Raw genomic sequence first — 20382 nt, forward strand, 5'->3', positions numbered from 1 at the left:
TCTTTACTAAGCATGTGTTTCAGGAATCCAAACATCCCGTTCTTTGTAGTGACTCACTGTTAATTTCTTGCAGCTGCACACACCCTGTGGCAGATTTCCAGCCCATTTCATTTTGAATCATTTCCCTCCAACTTCTGCCAGATGTTTGTGTTCATAAAAAAATATATATTTTGAATCTCTTAATACACTAAGAACACAAACAAAACAAATTATCTTTTGTGTTCCTGAATTGTAGCCTATCTTATTGAATTATCAATTAAAATACTCAAATAGAAAACATTAAAAAGGCAAAAATAGTGACTGGCAAGGCTTTTAAAATAAAGTAATACAGAGAAAATAGTATGAAACAAAGCACATATGTAAAAGCATGAATTTTTAAGTGAATTTTGGAGAAGTGGTCTGTGATCGAGCTGTGTTGTTGGGTTCTGGTCTGGGAAGTGGCTGAACATCTTGTACACTTTCTTTGTAAACACAGAGACTCGCCATATAAGGGACTTCCTCTTTGTACACTGAACCCGCGGTGTGGCGTTCTCAAATGACCATTTGAGGATCAATAGCACCAACGTTTTTCTAAACCAATCAGAGGCAGAGTTTGGAGTTTATGTTTTATCAAGCAGCCAATGGTTGAGCGGTGTTGCTTTGGAAGGGCGGGTCAATGCTTCGTTCAGGAAGACGGGTGGAAGTGAGGTGGGGATGAGAAATCATCATTTAGTTAGCTCGCTGCTAGCTGCCTGGAGCCGACTACCGAGGTGTTATGCGTGTAGTAGCCGAAATCAGCGGATTGTTTTTCTTTCGATAGGTGCAACGATGACCCTCTGACACCAAGAATGGACATAAGTTAACAATGACGGGGGAGAAAAAGAAGAAAAAGCGGCTGAACCGCAGCATTCTTCTTGCAAAGAAAATTATAATAAAAGATGGAGGAAGTGTGAGTTAAATATTTATTTATCTTCGTTAACTTAGCTTGCCGCTGAGACAAGCTGGCTCTCAGCCGCTGAAGTTAGTTAGCAGTCTTGTTTATTTCATGAAAACGCGACAGTCGAAGCGGCATTTGTTTATGGTTTTCTGTATTTGTTAGTTTGCCCCGGCGTACATTAACCGTTAGCTGGGTCCGCCTCGCTAACTAGCTAACACAGCTAGCTGTGAACTAGCATTAGCTAGCTAACGTTAGCGGCCTCCGTTTGCCAGTCGTTTACACGTCAGCTCAGGTAACGCTAGCAGGCTAATGTAAACGCTAGCTGTGTTATTCCTTAGCTCCCCACAATAATTCAGGTACACTGGAGTACTAGCTTATCTAACTTACACCGGCACTTAACGTTAACGTTACCTTAAGTTTGTTCAAACTCGGGAAATCTTGCGTGACAGTGCATCACTTAGAAGCAAAAACCTGGGGCTCGGTTAACGTTAGCTCACTAGCATATGTGTTTAATTGGGGTTATTTTTACCCTGTTGCAACATACAGATAATGTCCTTAGCGACCCACTAGCTACCCTTTGTTCTACCTAGCTAATAATCTAAGGGACAAATTAAGGTAACTTGTCAGACGGCGTAAGAGATTTTTAGACGATAATGTGGTTTATAAATGGGCGAAGGCAGGACATTTTAGCACTTGGTTTGGTAACGTTGGTTGAAAACAAGCAAACAAAACGTTTAAGTCAGCATTGCAGGAAAGCACAAACATTGATTACTACTGAAGCTAACACCAGCTGTGTACACAGCATAGCTTTTTAACTACATGGCTATTCGGGATATGGTGCTAATGATTGGTTAATTATCACTCAGGACTTGTTGTTTCTGAAACAATTATAATTATTTTTCTGGTACACTGACTCCTGTAGTCCGGGTATGATGATACCGTCATGTAATGTGATGAGATGCTCTTACCTGGGTGCTTCAGACTTCCTCAGAACAGCTCAGATAGTCGGCTTAGTATCATATCAGTGATTGTAGTTATTTGGATCATTTAGATAGTGTAAGTAATGCTTGTGACAAATTAGGCGTTTGGCAAAGCGTGAGAATGGAAGGATTGTTATAAATACAGTGAAGCATCGGTGCTGGTTATGTAATCAGTTGGACGGCTATACCAAACATGCTGGATATTCATAAAACGACACACAGAGTTGTAATCATAATGAAGAAAACCAGAAACTGTTGTTTTCCTTCACTAATGCTCCTGTCGTCCCAATGACAGTCTGGTCTGGAAATATTTTAAACACCTGACATGATGTTGCTCTTCTCCAACGAAGTCAGATTATTGTTATTGCCTTACTGTATGACCGCAGCTAGGTCTGACCACTCAGCCATTAAGATTTCACTTTCCACATGCAGCCCTCGATCCAGCCAGACCATCAAATCGGCTTACAGACTCACAAGTCAATAGCAAAATATGAGCTCTGGTCGTCTGTTCAATGGAGAGGAAGTTGCAACATCAATATAATGAGACGGTTAAACATCGTTCCTTATTTTCGCAGTTAAGCAGGTGGTGTGATCTGTGATAGACCAGTCATAGAACGAGAAAGGGTGTGGGTTTCCTCTGGTTTGTCACTTGCTCCCCAGTCGGTCATACCCATACTTGTAGATTTGGTTCCTGAGAAGTTTTCACTCCTTCCACGTGGGGAAATGACAACCCACAAGAGTAAACTTGCATCAAGCATCTTTAAGTTGGCCCTGGCCTACTTTACAGTCTCCGTAATTATCACACCTCGCTTTGTTTCCTGCCAAACCTCAGCATCTAAACTCATGCTACTGTACTGTCTCTTCACCTTGCAGATTTGTATAGATTTTACAGTGTTGCAGTAAAGTGACTTCTTCTCCACAGAGTGGGATTTATGCATATTAAAAGAGTGTATATTTGTGTTTTACTCATTACAGATATAGATCTGTATTAAGAGTGTCTCAGTAAACTATCACACAGAATATAAACCTGTTATATTAAACCGCTGGTTCTTGATTGTGAAATTTAAATGAAGAAGCGCTTTACTTAAATACTGAAGTATTATTTTATATAGTATAAAGAGGTATGTCAGTAAATGGTCAACAAAATAAACGATGGCACTGAATGTGAAATTCAATGAATCCTTTTCTCTAGTTTAAATTTGTGTATTTGTTTCTACTCAACGAAATTCATTTGTAATCTGAGTACGGCAATATAACTAATACTGCAGATGTCATGTAAACAGCTTAACTGCGTTGTCTCGCTCACATTCATGTTGTAATTAGAGTAAGTATGGCTGGATTATTAGAGCCACAGATCTCACCCACTTTTAGATAAGTCTTGGTGTGTGTGCTGCGCAGGCACCATAAAACTCATGTTATAGAACAGAAACAAAGCAATTCGTTGATGAAAAAACAGGATGGCTCGTGGCAGTGAAAAATTAAAACCACTTCAGTTTGGCAGCAGATATACAGCTCTAACATTATATTCAGCTGCGGTTTGTCACAAGGCTCTCTGAAGATTCATCGGTGTAGAAAACTACCTTTTCTGTTATATTCTAATTTCCCACTTGTCTGAGGGATGCAGCAAATATTATCAAGCAACTTGTGAAATCACCTTAAAGATATAATGTATGATATTTCCGCATTAAAATTGTCTAAAAACAACCAGACCTTTGTTATATATTTAGTTGAGTTGTTTACTGACATTATCCCAAAATGTCTCCAACAATGTTCAAACTCGTCTGGTCACCTATCGCTCTAACTTCCAGGTAAAAGTCAGATGATTTGTCAGAGAGTGAGGAAGAAAGGTTATGTTTTCATCCTTGTTTGTTTTTTCTTTGTGACCCCATTAACTTTTTGTTGCGGATCTGGATGAAGGGACAGATACAAACATTTTGAATGGATCTAGATAAAAAAAATCAGGCCTGCTTAGGTGGCTGGTATCTATGAGTGAGTGCGAAAGGGTACTGTTGGGCCTTGACTGAAGTATGCGCTCTATGAGACCTTTAGCAAAAATACAAACTGTGCATTTCATGGAGTTACTCTGAATCTCGAAATTCCTTCCTATAGTAATCAAATTATTTATGTGGGTGATGATCTAATAATTGTTTGAAATATGAAAAATATACATTTAAATTTTAAAGTAAAGGAAGAATAAACAGGCACAGCAATTCTAATATGATTGGTGGCTTTTTTAATTCAACACCCAGCACTTTATAGGCTAAGACAATATATCTCATGTTGGACAGCCCGCAGTTAGGTAAGAGAAATTTCCTAAATGCGGGCTGTCCAACTGGATCATGTGATTAGTATCATCACACAAATACTGCCTCTGAATAGATTTCCACTTTACAGTTCGATCTGTTAATGTGTTACCACTAAAATGCACTTTGATGCATGCTAAACTGTTTGTTGCTTCTCAGCTAATGCCTTTCTATTTGCATGTGTCTCCATCCAGCCTCAGGGAATCGGTGAGCCCAGTGTTTACCATGCTGTGGTGGTCATCTTCCTGGAGTTTTTTGCATGGGGTCTCCTTACCACCCCGATGCTTACGGTAAGCCTCACATAGAGACACTATTATGTAAACTGACATACAGTAACAATTTGTAATGTATTCATACGCCTACACCTCTCTTCTCTGCAAACCTTGCCAAAGAGTGGCATTTCCCATTGACTGGAACTACACAAGGCCCATCAGTGTCTATGAATGATTGAATTTCTAATCAAATGAGTGAGGCTCTGTGTGACGCAGTTTTATTTTTTTCTGTGCGTATGTGTTAGCAGATGTTTTGCCAAGCGCTAATGGGCTGAGAAATATGAAAAGGGCATCAAACAGTCATATTGTCTAAGCACCAGTTCTTTGTTGAAAAGGCTTATCAGGGGGTCACTGGTTTGTGTTGTTAGGCCACGGCACAGATGCCTGCCAGCGAAACGGCACACATTCACCTCAGTGCTACTACTACAGAGTAGTGTGGTTTCAAGTATTTGCTACAAGCAGCTCGAACAGCATCACTTAGATGATTTGCATTCCAAAATGTAAAATATTGGCACCAGAAAATCAGTGGTCAATAATTAAAAAACACAGATGATACTCTCCTCAAAAACAGATCTGATTTGTAAGAAAAGTGCTAAGATGACTCATAATGATGATGTGCTTTATTTCATACCAGCAGGGAGTGTGTATTAATAGTCGTCCTTTTTCTGACAAGCTCTATATTTATTGACTTCATTCCAGTTTTTTGTACCTATGTTTTTCTCCACCAGTGTGAATGACTTTAGGTAGAGACTGCTATCTAAAAACAAATGATGAGCAAACATCTGTGAGCCACATGATGCGAACCAGACAGGCTTATGCAATGCATGCTTTTCAGCTGTCTCTTGTTTGAAGAGGTGGTTGTAACTGTTGAGCATTAATTACTGGGGGTTTGTTGCCCTCAAGATCCCTGGGCGGTGGCAGGATTTGCATTTTGGACTAATCAGAGGGCGACTGAAGATGAGAGGGACTGCTTCACTGCCCCCAATGAGCGCACTGCTTCATTAGTATCCTGCAGCAACAGCCTTCACTGAGCATTCACAGTCTGTGTGTGTTGGGTAACTGACTCCCAGAGGAAGAGAGGGGATTCTTAACCATGCCACAAGCTTTTCCCTCTGTACCCCTAAACAATAACCAGATCCTGTTGTTCAGCCTCTATGAAGCTTCACATGCTTCAAATTAAACCAAGGTTTCATGTTCCCACACCAGTGTCAATGACACTTGAACACTGTTGTTATGGACTTTGAACGCAACATCCCATTGATTTTGACTATGTGAACGCCCCTTTCACCTACATTCTCATAAAAATAGGGTATTTATAAGCACATTGTTGAGTTGTAAATATCCTGAAATACTTAACTACTGTTCTCTGTTGGACAGCAGCTGTAAACCAAGCATGGTCAAAAACAGAAAAGTTGTACTCTATATTTTCTGTTAAGAAGGGCTATAATAAAAGCTTTAATGGCTTTTTAAGACTGTGATACACAAAGTTAACTTTTATTATTTCATTATTTTTTTGACTGTAAAACAAGATCCAACTGCCAAATTAAGAAAATGTTTAACATTTTCTGCAATTAAAATAAATGTATGCACTCTCTTAGTACTTCCGAGTCTGCACTGAAAGTTTGACAACGAAGCAGTTTCCGATCAAAACAGTTAATCATCTAAAAACATCAGATGACACTGAAAGTCAAATGTTGTAACATGATGTTAGAGAGATTTTGCTCCCTGACATTACACAGCTCTTACTGTCAAGTGCGTACAGGATATCAGGTTTGAACTGGGCCTTAAAGCTACCTACACTCAGACTGATGATCATATTCACCAAGAGAATAATGAAATGAACAGCTTGTAACAGGTTAAAATACTCCAGCCTAGCAATAACCATGAATGAAGTGTGTAACCATGACAACAATAAGTACAGACGAAAACTGGAAAATCAGAAGTTTGGAAACTATTTAGGTCACTTGACTGCTTGGATGTCTGAGTGTGTGAGTGCATCTCTCAGGGGTAAACAAAACAGCACCAACTTTTACAGTCTTTCCTTGGATGAATTTCTCTCTTTTAATGTGTTTGTGTGTGTTTGAGTGTGGATGATTTGGTGTTGCGTGAGGAATCGCAACCATGTGTATCTGCAGAGTGATCATAGCATGTCACTCCAGTTCCAGAGAATTTACAGGTGTTTGACCGAACTAGAAATCGGTATACTGTGCCTCATGTAGTCGGGACTATGCTCTCATCTCTCCATTCATCCAGACCCTCTGTTGAGGAATGATGGGAAAAATAATCAAAGATGTGATACTTTTGGATCTTTTGAATCTGTGGGGGCTAAAATTTGGAAAGGCTTAACAGATAAAGTGAGAATCTGTTACAAAACAGTGGGTTTGTATCAGTGAGCTTTTGTTTGTGTTTTCCTGGTGAATAGGTGAAAGTGTATTATGTGTAGGTTGTTTTATGACAGAAAACACTAATGAATCCAAACCAGTTGAATCATTCTCTACATGTGGGCCAGAGACTAGTAAAAAGGTGTCAACAAACATAAAATATTAAATATGTATGTTTAATGCACATGTGTACAATATACTATATTAAATTTATTACGTTGAACATCCATTTTTTTCCATGGGCCTCAGTGATTGATTTCATGGTTTATATTTCAACCCTCCATCAGCTGTTAGATTTTTGTTCAGTGGCGTCACACCTGTTTCACTCCCTAGCCTTCGTTGAACTCTGCAGATCATTGTATGAAATGTGACGCAGACTATGTGGATTAAGTGGTTTCATCTGACGTTATCTGTGTTTGTTCTCCAGGTATTACACCAGACATTCCCCCAACACACATTCCTGATGAATGGGCTTATCCATGGTGTCAAGGTAAGACATCAGTACACACAAACAGAGTTACTACTGGATGTTCCATCTCTCATAACAGAAATATAACAGTGAGGCGTGCAAGTTGATAAAACGCACTCCTGCTTGCATGTGAGCGAGTTATCTTAAGTATTTAATTGACAATATCTCATTAGCAAGAATTATCATTGTGTTCATAAAAATCCCAACAAAAACTCCAAGGAACTCTCTTTTAAACAACTAAAATACCATGTTTTCTTGTCATTTGTATGTTTACTTGTATCTTTATCCAAAGAGCGCTCTAACAAACTTTGAGTTCAGGAAGCGCTGCTACCCTTACAAGTTTTGAGTGTTGTTGTGTTGTTTGAACTGTAATGACTTGTATGCTTTGCCTTTTCTTATCTTTTTTTGCAATTTGTAACAGTTGTAGATTCATCAAATACTAAATATATTTCTCTTTCTGGTTACATAAAGCCATACTGTAAAGCATGCCACCAGACGTGTGCTTTTTGTGTTTTTAGCTGCTGTTAAATAACATCCTCCTTCAGCACTGCAAGTTTGTCGTGCTTTTGGAAGAATTGCCGAGTGTGTGTGTTCTTGTTCATGCAGGAGCATGACACTAATTCACTGACATGTTAACACCTGCAAGCTGTCCCGTAACCACAGCAGGTTCCCCTGCTGGCCATAGAATAGCTCATTGAAGCACCTTTGAGGGTGAAGTGCCTCAAATGCACCATGACAGTCTTTATTCAGGTGAAAGGAAAGTGCGTCTAATGATAGTTGGAGAGGACAGATTTTCTATTTCTTGTCATTCCGGCTGTTTTGATGTTGACAAAAAATATTATTCTCTAATCAAGAAATAATCAGTCTGCAAATGAGAGAGGATGTTTTGAAGCTAAATTCATTTGACAAATCTATTATTGACCACCATAAACCACATATGACAATCTGTTGTTTGTATGTTAAAATTGATTGTTTTCTTGAGACAAAAAAAAGAACCATTATTTTAGATACTTTTATTATCAAAGTAAGATAATTTTGTGTCTCTTTACCATGTGTCAGTCAGTAAGCTATGTCCTCCAGACTTCACACCAGCAGGCCTGAGGTGCTTGTCTTGTTCCTCTGGCTTCATTTCTTTATTTAGAGTATGATAAATCTTTTCTTTCCAGTCTGCCAGCTATAAGAGCTTGGTGATACAAGACTTTAAAGTTCCCTATACAAGACTTTAAATTGCCCAAACAATAGAAATAATTGTAAAGAGGTTGTTTGCTTTTACGTCAGTAGGGCTATAGAGGGCAAACTTAAGATGTGCCTGGTGTTAATTTTCCACTTGAGTCAGCTCTAAGTGCAGTTTCATGCATAGATTACGTTTTGTACATTGACCTCTACCAAACCTGCAAGTTGTTAAACTGTGACAGTGTGTGCATTTACTCAGATCACAGACTCTGTCAGTCTATGAGGGGTAACTTCACTCAAGTTATCCGTTTACAGAAGTTTTCTGATGCATCTACCCTTTCTCTCTTATGTCCTCCCCCTTGTCTCCCCACCCTTTCCAGGGCCTATTATCATTTCTGAGTGCTCCTCTGATTGGAGCGTTGTCAGACGTATGGGGGCGGAAGTCCTTCTTGCTGCTTACGGTCTTCTTCACGTGTGCACCAATTCCACTGATGAAGATCAGCCCATGGTGAGCCAAAACACAGAGAACTCTATACAATTATTTAGTCTTGTTAAGTCCTTCACACACAAAAAATAAAATCATCATGATGTGAAGTTTGTTTGGTACATCTGAAGAACAAGATTTGTTATGGCTACAGTATTTCATTATAGTTCTGTTTTGTCACACATTTTACCTTTTTATTGAACAATTGCAGCTTCCTGTCATGTGGATATTGCACTTAGTCATACTGCCACTTAGATCATTTTACAATTAATTGTGCAGCCCTGGTCTTGACATGGTATAGACTTAATGAAGGTAGGATTTGCAATGTAGAGTTGTTTAGTTTAACCATTTTAGTTTGTCTGTGCTGACGAGCCCAAACGCTTTCCTTATTTCAGGTGGTACTTTGCAGTCATCTCCATGTCTGGCGTCTTTGCCGTCACCTTCTCTGTGATTTTTGCATATGTGGCAGATATCACGCAGGAGCATGAGAGGAGCACAGCATATGGTTTGGTAAGGAGATGTAAAGGATCACGCTTGTATTTGTCTACCACTGTTTTAAAACTGACAAAGAGCCAAAATTGATTTTTTTTTTTTTTTTTTAAAGAGAACTGCATGAAAGGAGAGGTCAGTCACTTCCTGTTTTGCTAACCTCAGTTATGCTCCTACCTCCCTCCAGGTATCAGCTACCTTTGCCGCCAGCCTGGTTACCAGCCCAGCCATTGGAGCTTACCTGTCTGTGGCCTACGGTGACACATTAGTGGTGATTCTTGCCACAGCTATTGCTCTGCTTGACATTTGCTTCATCCTGGTGGCCGTACCAGAGTCACTGCCAGAGAAGATGAGGCCGGCATCATGGGGAGCACCTATCTCCTGGGAACAAGCAGACCCCTTCGCTGTGAGTAACAACATAACACTAAGTGTGTTTTATTGAAATAAAGACATGTTTGCCTCGATAATCATTAAGCTTTTACTTCACAGTAACAGATCTTGGAGTGAATGAACTGAATGTTTTCCGTCATAGCAAAGCAATTCATGCTGGGAAAGCACTTGATTAGGCTGCAATTTATATGCAAGTGCCGGTTGCTCTCAGTCAAATTTTTTTCAAATTCAACTTTTTTCAATTCTGTCATTAATTCCTGCGTAGCAACACTCTGATGTATAGCCAGAATCCCTTATTTTAGTAAATTAAGTAAATGTAAATGACAATGCTCGTCACGGTAGCATTGTTTTTCTGTCAGTCTTTCTATATGTAGATCTGGTCCCATTTTGGCCCTATTTGCTGTGTAGGGGTGCATATGTGCATATTGGTGCGAGAAATGGACTTTTGGGCAGTAGAGGTGTCTTTTAATACTGAAGGCTTATTAAATTGGCTGACCTTGGTGCAGAGCATGTCAGGAACACCACTGACATCATATTAATGCTTTAGCTATGCAACAAATTAAATGGTTTCTTGCTGTTCTCTTGGCCAGTCTCTCCGTAAGGTGGGCCAGGACTCTACGGTGCTCCTCATCTGTATCACAGTGTTTCTCTCCTACCTCCCAGAGGCCGGCCAGTACTCCAGTTTCTTCCTATATCTCAGACAGGTAAAACTCTGCTCTCCCTGCTTACACAGGAAAACATCAAGATATTATACACACAAACATTGTTTTGAAACATCATGTACACTCACCTGTCACATGTCTCTGTGGTATCAGACAGATATTTTTAGAGAGTAAAATGGATTTAAAAAGAAAACTTTATGCTTTTTTACTGGAGAAGTACAATTATGAATAATATGTGCATATTGTTTGTGACAGCATCGTACTTTCTCCATTATGTTCGTAATAAAGGGCTGAAATTGCAACTGCGAAGCTCAGGGAATAATCTCAGCACACACTTTAACCTACATTGCTTTAAGATCGTATCAGCAGGTTTGCTGAGCGGCCTGTCTCAGTGTGTCTCCGCAAAATGCTAATCCAGGAAAACTAATGTATTTTAAACACAGGTAGACAGAAATGGACAGCTGCAGTCTTTATGTAATGGTACAGTAACAGCTTGAAGCAGCTGGCAGCTTTGAGACAAACTGACAAGGTGTGAGCTCCTTTTCCAAACTGCTTGAAGTAAGGACTGCTTATAATGTGTAAACAGTGTCAGAGGAACCAGTCGGGCAGGTCTGACACACACTCCCCCATACAGTAGTTCTCTCCTCTGCGACCATCTTGAAAACGGAGGCAAAGTAGGTCTGCAGCATTGGGGCGAACAATACTCTACACACCTTCCTGTTTCCTTTCATGCAGAAGTTGCTTCTCGTATATCTTTCCACATTCATTGTCATAAATTATACACGCCTCGCTCCAGCTGCCCTATTCCTGATGCTGCATATTTGACCTAAATACACCAGAGAAAACAAGAGGAGTTAAAGGAGAAACACTTTGTGTTGTGCAGTAGTAAACAGCATGTGTTCACAAAAAGCCACAAACAAACCCAAGTCTTACATTGTGTTTGGTGAAAGACAGATGGATGGTTTGTGTTTGAAATGTGTGCTTGTTTCTGTGCTTTTCCTGGCATGTCCTAACCTGTGTTATCTGAACGCTCTCTCACCCTCAGGTCATAGGCTTCTCATCAGAGACAGTGGCTGCCTTTATCGCTGTGGTGGGGATCCTCTCAATACTAGCTCAGGTACTGAAAAAGTACACGTTTGCTGTTGGAATACATGTAATATTGAGCCATATTCTCCTTTTTGTTTGACGGTTTAGAAGGTTTTTATATTTAAAAATGCCCTTCTTAATTTCCTGGAGCCCAAGGTAACAACTTAGAGTCAAGTCAAATTTTATTTGTATATCCCAAATTTGTATCAAAGAATTTTTCCATCTGTACAGCATACCACACCCTCTGTCCTTAGATCCATGTTTTGGAAAAAGTCTCCACAAAAAAAAAAAAACTTGAACAGGGAAAAAAGGAAGAAGCTTAAGGAAAGGCTCTTCTAAGAGGATGGAGTGTGTACAGAGTAGACAAAAATAACAATTGGGTCTTCACATTGCTTGTTTTGTCCCAAAAAAATGGCCCAAAACACAGATTTTATTCAGTTCACTCTCAGAGAAGACAAAGAAAACGCTGGATATTTGAACAATTACTGAAGATATTGCTGCAGATACATTTTCTGCTCATTGATTAAGAAACTAATTGTTCCAACTCTGTCAGAGTCAAACCTTGGGTGATATTAGAATTATTACACCCATTTGCTACATGACTTAATGCCCCTTGTCATGCGTTGTGTTTTTGCAGACGGTGGTGTTGGGGATCCTGATGCGTTCCATAGGGAATAAGAACACAATCCTGCTCGGCCTCGGCTTCCAGATCCTCCAGCTGGCGTGGTACGGCTTCGGCTCTCAGCCCTGGTCAGTAACCTTCACACCTTATTTCTAACATACACGTCCCCGTTCCACCACATTCATTCAAAGGGACAGAGACTCCACACACAAAGAACCAAAGATTCATTTAGAAATCTGCTTTGTTGATTCTTGAAAGAAGAGTTTGGACCATCAGTTCTTCCATCCGCATCACTTGTAATGTGTGTAACCATGGCGGTCAGCGAGCAGGCTTCAAAAGAAGATATTAGTGATACAGTAGAAAGTAATCACACAGCGAAGATAATTCAGGCGAGGAAGGAAGATGACTAAGCATTTCCTGCAGCATAGTGCAAAACCACAGTCGTTACAGTCTTATACAATAATACCTCTGAATCAGTTAATGGTGGCTCATTCAACCTCTATAAAATGGCAAATATTTAACTTGCACTGCTGGATAGAGAATAATCATATGTTTTGTTTAACCTTTCAAGTAAAGTGAAACTCGCCCACAGCTCCACCAACAAGCCTCCTATCCCCTCGAGATGCATTTTAGGAATTGAGACAGAGGCACAAAATACAGAAATGAGAAGAGCTCCTTGTAATCGTCACTGTCTGTATTGTAATGCCTTGACAAACCACCAGAGGGTAGCATAGTCTCACTCAAAAGCTTTTCACCAGCTAGGTGGTAACACTGTAATCCTGTAACTGGGACTCTTTCAAAAGCGTCAATGAAGTGGCGTAATGTTGAACGTTTTGTTTGATCATTGTAAATGCAATGAAACGGTTACAATGGATGAACAGATATTTTTTAAATTGGCAGTAGCAGTAGTACAACTCGTGTTTTTGTTTGTCCATTCACTGGAAACCTGTAAACATAAAAAATGGTGTTTTTACCAAACAGCCACCACCCACATACACAGGTAACACTATCAGATTCATTTCTCATGAGAGGGATCATAACGACTTCTCCAGTTTCTGTTGTTGTTTTGGCCTGAAGGGGGAAGGTTGAGCGACCATGATATCTATTGATTCTGAAAGAAAACATTCACAACAGGTCTCCTTGTTGCTCCTCTCTGCTTTGGTCAATACCCAAGAAATTAAGTTAAATAAAGGTCAAGTTGGCCTTATTATGTATTAAGAGGAGAGTCCTTTCAGTGTTTACAAAAAATAAGCAGAAACTTTTCCATCTGCTGTCTCTGCCTAAAAATGACCAGAATTCTAAAGCAGTCAGTTGATGATAGGAAATATAGAAGTGGTCATTATTCTCATGATTTTTAGTTATTCATAATTGGAATATGATGTTCTTTTTCATCTCAAATTAAAGTTGACATTTTGGACATTAAAGGCTCAATCACTGCTGGTTATATAGCTGTAGTTTAGTCACAGATCGTTATTAGATTTAAGCCCAAGTACGCCCTTTCACTTCCTTGAAATAAATGTATGAATCCCATTTTTGAAAGGTTAAACATAATTCTCTTTGTATCCTTAACATATGTTTGTTGTTGGTTGTAGGATGATGTGGGCTGCTGGAGCTGTTGCAGCGATGTCCAGCATCACTTTCCCTGCCATCAGCGCCATCGTGTCCCGTAATGCAGACCCTGACCAACAAGGTAAGGGACATCTATCTATTTCATGAAACAAGCGAGAATCAGTGTTTGATGTACAGTAATAAGATAGTAAAGAAACAACATTTGGATGTTTCAGAACAGTGGTGGAGATAATTGCTTGCTGACAGTATTCCATTTATATCTGTTTGCCTATATAGGTGTTGTCCAGGGTATGATTACTGGAATTCGGGGCCTCTGTAATGGTTTGGGCCCTGCTCTCTACGGTTTTGTCTTCTACTTGTTCCACGTGGAGCTGACTGACACAGATGGCTCTGAGAAAGGTGCCAAATCCAACATGGCCAACCCCACTGATGAGGTGAGCATGAACGATAAATTACATGCAAATCAAACACAATATGAAGGCTGTACTTCAACTAAACATTTCCTTTGTCCTGTCTTTAGAGTGCCATCATCCCAGGTCCTCCCTTCCTGTTTGGTGCATGCTCAGTGCTGCTGTCTCTGCTGGTGGCCCTGTTTATCCCAGAGCACACAGGGCCCGGCATGAGGCCCGGCGCCTATAAGAAGCACAGCAACGGGGCACAGAGCCACTCCCACAGCCCTCAAGGCAGCGGGGCCGAGGGCAAAGAGCCGCTGCTAGAGGACAGCAGCGTATAGCCTCAGCTGAGGGGGGCAGACACCCTCGCTCCGACCCAACAACCCCCCCGCACACATGGACTGATACACATTCATTTTACCACATGGACACAGTCTCACCTCAGGCACACATCAGACTCAAGTGCCACGAAGAGGTGTTTGTGTCCACAGCACAAAAGTGGGCACTCCTTCCTTCGCAGCCCTTTTCTTTTTTAAAGCAGGGTATTGTGAGGACTCTGCATAAAGAGAGTGTGCTGAGTATTTTCGGGCTGCAGTGGAAAGGTGTGTGTAACTTGGCTGAGCTGGACTCTAATCCTTGGTTTCTATGAACCAGTAACAGAGTGGAGTATACAACAGCTTTCCCCCCTTTCCTGTTGCAAAACAGAACAGAAGTGATTTGGTTTAAAGTGTGAGTGACGTATATCTCAAATGTTACTAAATCCCTGTGTGATTCTTCATACTCCTGTAGCTGGTGAAGTGGCAACTGTTTGTCCAACAAAAGTGTAACAAACAGTTAGATGAGCACTTGTCTAACAGTCTTTTATGAGCTAAGATCTGCTCAGATGCTTGTCATTGCGACTCCAGCTCTGTTAAAGCATCCAAGAAGGGAACACAGTTCTTCCTCTGCATGCTCAGCAGGGAAGCACGGCAACTGTAAACCTGTGAGTGAAGTCTCTGCAGACCAGTGTTGGAGGGGACGCTGCCTAAACTAGGTTAGGATGGGTCAATCAGTTCAGATATAAATGCTTCGGAAGACCACACTTTGTCTAAACAACACACTTCTTACAGAGTGAAGTGTGCAAGAGAGACCACTTTATTAGCTGAAACCGTTTTTCAATGTTTACTTGCCATTCTCTAGATAAGTAGTACAGTTTGGGTTGTATATTTTTCTCTGTTCAAACTGAAGGCTAGTTGTGCTTCAAGTTCTTATTCAACAAACAAATGTTGCCTCGAAGTGACTTAATATATATATGTATATATATATTAATTACGTAACCTGTATGAAGACCGAGGTCTGAGAAGGCTCTGTAATCTTACGCTATCGCTCCCATCGGAGCCGTTGCACTTTTTATTCCTTTTGTTTTCATGCCCTTCCTGTTGCTTTGTTTCCTGACATTTATCACCATCAGGGTTAAGGCTTACAGAACCATGTTTTTGTTTTGAAAGCATCTGGACCATTAGGAGCTAGAGCGTTGCTATCGGCATGTCAGTGTTGGCACTGACTGTTACTACAGAGTCTTGAATTAATATCATTAGGTTAAACTGAATATCACTCGTGCTGCTGCAGTAGATCATTCAAAGTGAGTGTGATGTAATGTGGTGGATGAAGATTTCTACAGTGGTAACTGGATTTGAATTATGAAACGGTTTCTTTAAGCTTCCATACAAACATTTGATAACAGGCACTGCACATTTCTCAAACAACAACAACAGATGATTACAATTTTAGATGTGAAGCACCTCTGGAACTGGCTTTTAAACAGGCTTCCCATTTCCACAAGGGGGAGCTGCTTGGTTATTGTCAGATCAGTTCTGTATTGCTTACCTGCACCACTTACAGAAAAAAAGGAAGTTACACTGTAGTTCAGACTTGTAAATGAACACAATATCTGTTGCCCAGTGCAGGCAAGTAAAGTAAAAAAAAGCTGTTTTTAGTGTTTTAAAGTTTGACATTTCCCACAAACACCTGTTGGCTATGAATGCTAACATATAGCATATTTAAGGGAAATCAAGCTTTAAAATTAGATGTATTCATTCATAAAAACGTTTAAATAATAGTGATCCAATCCCAATGAACCAATCCTGATTACCAAAACATGAAAAAAATGCCTGTAAAATAAAACCAGTAGATAAAAACAGCTGTAGATAATTGAAACATTTTTAAAACCATCAAAACAATCTAGCCTCCACTGAATATTACATTTTTAAAACCGTAATCTGCAAAGTAGCCAAGACAGTGCTTGAGGTCATCGGTTACAAGATGACCTTGTGAACATTGTGAACTCTGTAGTTGTCCCAGAATTAATTAGTAAATATAATCCAGTCAACAAATTGTAAACTAAATGTAAAACTTGGAACAAATGTGCACACTTATAAGACAGAGCCTGAACGTTAACAACAGCACGTGTTATTTTTCTTGCCGGTAGAAGGTGCAAGTCTGTCTGCAGGTGTAAGCGATGCTGTTCCCTTTTTTGCCAGTAGGTGGCGCAGGTTGAACTGCAGGTTTGAATCTGCTGCAGTTCCATGATTGGTTAATTTAGGCTTTTTATTTTTTTTGCAGCTTCCCATCAGTGACACTGTGTTCCCTTTGTGTCTGAAACTGGTAAATCATCCTTGTTCTAATTTTTAACAGTTAATTTATAAATGCCTCAAGTGCATTTAACCAGAGAAATTACAACCTGATAAGGAATAGTCACTAACGGGGGGGATTCATGCTGTTTAACATCTATCTGAAGAGAAATGTTTGTTGTATATTTTGTGCCAAATTTTTTTTTTGGTTTGCTTTTTCATACTGTGTGTGTATGTGTGCTTGTGCACTTGAGTGATTTGGATTTTTTTCGTTTTGTTTTCTCTTGTCTTAATTTCTTTGACTGAAAATTTAAGTTTTAATGCTATTTTCTATAGCTTTTTAAAACTTCATCCGGACATTTTTAGGAGTCTTTTTGACATTGTGGCTAGATGGTAAATATCCGAATGTCCATCTGTCTGTTTTCAGTCTCGGTCTTTATTTGATAACAAGCATTTCATCACTATGAGTTACATTTGATACGTTTATTTTTCCCAGATTTATCGATAGATCGTAACAAGAGTCACTGAATGTTCCAAGCCAAGCTGTACACGTTGACCACGCTTTACCCTCAAGGTTTCGACTTAACCTGTCATAATTTTTATTATTTCAGAGGGGGTGTTACAGGCAGGAGGCCATTGGTGTTGATTTAATCTCTGAATATCATTTTTTATTGTATCATCTATTGGATGAACACATTGGTAAACCCATAACTTCAGATCCTACTTCAATTGGTAAGATTCTGCACCAGCCCCATGTGCACTCGTACAGCTCCCAAGCAGACGACTGTAAATGTACAAAAATCACCTGTACGTACAGCAAATGTATATATTTATTGCTCAAGGAGACGGCCACCTCTTGGTCTATTTGGTTGTATGGTGCAATTATTATTATATATTTCTCAAGACTTACCTGCTAGCCACTCCTGTTTTTAGTGCGATGTGGTTTGTGGCCTGAACCCCCTCTCTGTGTGCCTAAAATTAGCCAAGAAATGAGTATGGCAACATAAGTAAATGGTGGTTATTATGTAAATATGGGAAACTAATGACAAACTATTTATTAAAGGTTTATTGTACAATGAAATGTTTGAGTTTGCTTCTGTGGAGTTTTGGGTGTTAACCATAATGTTTTATTTCACTACTAAGCCAAAGCTATTTGAGTGATCAGGGTGTGACTCTGAAGGTAACCAACTTGTAATTCTTTTAATGTCATGTTTTAAAACGTGGATCCTAAAGTAAATGGCAGCTAAATCCCATTACAAACAGCCAGACCTTTTGTTTAATGCTCTAACTTTGTGTTTTATTTGTTCAGTGATCCTGCTGTTCAGAGTTTTATTGCAGCTCTAATGCTTTCCTCCAGCTACACACTGTATATATGCAACAGTTATTAATGCACAGACCTAAGCTCATTTACTTTCTGTGGTCTGAGCCTTTCTTTATTAAAGCCACATGAAGGTGGTCGTAGTAAAGTCGAGCAGAAATCCTCAATAAGGCTTTGAAGAAGTGTGTATGACGTGTGGACGATGGAGTAATTCCAGTGCCAAAATCATATACGTTTACATACACATATACATTAAAGAGGCACTATGTAGTTTTGGAGAGGTTATTTAAACTCAGAATTGTTATTTACAATATTGATGAGGTAGTAATATAATTTGTTTTTGTCCATAACTGAATAAACAAGCTGTTCTCAGAGGAAAATAAGGTCCAGTCAATGAAGATTTGGTTAAAATGTCTTCCCTAAATCTACATAGTGCACCTTTTTAAAGGTAGTTCAACATCACTGTCACTCTCGCATTTCAGAGATGATTCTGTCTAAAGACTAAAAGAAGAGAAGGCTTGTCAGCCACCGTCTCTATAAAGGGACATTTCCCTCTACATTTACAGATTAATCTCCACATGCCTGAGCAGACGGCCTCACTGGGGTTTCCTTCTGTCTGCCAGAATATGATGATGCAGGCGAAGTGTCCACGTGGAGTAGCAGGTGTCCTGTGGTCTTAACCTCGGATAGAGGAGATAATAATAAGACTCTTAACTGTAATCCATGCCCATTGTTTCCTTACGAGCCCTCTAACGGCACCAGGGCGCTGAGGTGGGTTTAGTTACGATGGACTCATCAGCACAATGGGGTTTTTTAATGAGCATCCTTCATCACCAACAACTGTACATACTGAAGCATGTGGGCTACAGAAATCCAGGGGATAGTGTAAGAAAGAGACTGCTCCTTTTTCACATCTAACTTTGATTTTACTTTCCTCCACACATGAAGACTTGCAGACACATGCTTGATGTAGAAAGAAAGGGATATGCTTTAACATGCGGCCTCCGGCGCTTATAGCTACACAACACATCAACAAATGGCAGGTTCCAGCTTTCAGGGGAATTAGGGGCACACAGCCTTGTCAGGATTAACAGCTCTCTGGCAGGGAAAGGATTGGGCATGTTTTAACAAGAGCAACTTTACGGAGCGCTTTAGAGAAGGTAGCTGATCAGATCACTTCCGAGGCGTAAGAGTGAGTTCAAGGGCCCCACTTGTGTTTGCCCCTGTCGTTTATTTGTGCTCATGTTGGGGATGAAAAGAGGCCATGTGACTATTTGGGGGAGCTGCTGGAATGTATTGTGATGCAGAGTCGCTGTCGTAGCACATTTACTTTCCAGGCTTCAATTAGGTGCATGAGAGTGGAAGAGTGCTTACATGTTTGAAAACTGGCCTCCTGGACTTGGCTGGAGGCCATGCACAGTCCGCAGCACCGTTACTATAAATGTGAGTGTCCATTAACCTCAGAGAGGCGGCGCATCCATCAAGCTCTGCCTCGAAACTTAAAGTATTGTCTTTGCATACACTGTAAATGTCAGCAGGAAGAAATCCGTCTTCAGAGCTGTACACCTCAGACGCACTGGGAAGGGGAAGTGGGCCCAACGGTGGATGTCCCACTCGGCCCTGACACGCGGCAGCATCCTTTCCTGCGGTGGAGGAGTGAAGCGCACTGGCGTCTAGGAAGAGCCCCGGGATGAATCATGTGTGAACCTCATTGTTCTTCCAGTCAAGCAGGTCTGTGTGAACCTGGGTTTGTCACCAACCTCTGCCACGGCGTCTGCTTTCCCATGTTCTATATGCAGACCGCCAACGTTTCCTCATATGACTTCCTAGCACTTGTGCTTGACGATTAACTCGGGGATAGGTGTGGGCTTCTGGGTACATGCTGTTTCACACACAAGACCTTCACACCTCTGGATGCACAACTTTTTTTTTTCCTCCAAGGCCGCAGATTGAAAAAAAACTCCTTGTATTTACCTCACAGATATCTCCTGCACCTCAAGTAGATACTGCAGACTGACAGAAATAACCCAAGAATGTCACAGTATGTTCATAATAACAGTGAGTCAGCCTTATCACTGTGAACCCTGACCCTGTTGTTTTTGCTGTCACATTCAAACAGCGTGCTACCTACATAGATATATGTTGGAAGAAGGTAAAGGTTACACGGTAAGGTACACCTAAAGGGTATCAGAAAAGTGCAGCTTCCAGCTTAAATGTAAGAGCACTTTAATCCCTCCCTGCTGTGAGCTGATCATTTCAAGCAGATT

At 40.3% G+C, this 20382-nt stretch overlaps 1 protein-coding gene across 1 annotated transcript; it reads left to right on the plus strand.

Moving 5' to 3' along the window:
* The first annotated feature begins 731 nt into the window (after positions 1–731).
* mfsd14a2 (major facilitator superfamily domain containing 14A2) lies at positions 732–17878 on the plus strand. The gene is made up of 12 exons (XM_073490646.1): positions 732–928; positions 4394–4489; positions 7280–7342; positions 8875–9002; positions 9374–9488; positions 9655–9873; positions 10448–10561; positions 11565–11636; positions 12243–12355; positions 13820–13917; positions 14073–14230; positions 14317–17878. Exons 1-12 carry the CDS (start codon positions 845–847, stop codon positions 14527–14529), a joined length of 1473 nt encoding a protein of 490 aa, XP_073346747.1. The 5' UTR covers positions 732–844; the 3' UTR covers positions 14530–17878.
* The last annotated feature ends 2504 nt before the right edge of the window (positions 17879–20382 follow it).

This window comes from Pagrus major, chromosome 21 (assembly GCF_040436345.1).
Source record: "Pagrus major chromosome 21, Pma_NU_1.0".
NCBI lineage: Eukaryota > Metazoa > Chordata > Actinopteri > Spariformes > Sparidae > Pagrus > Pagrus major.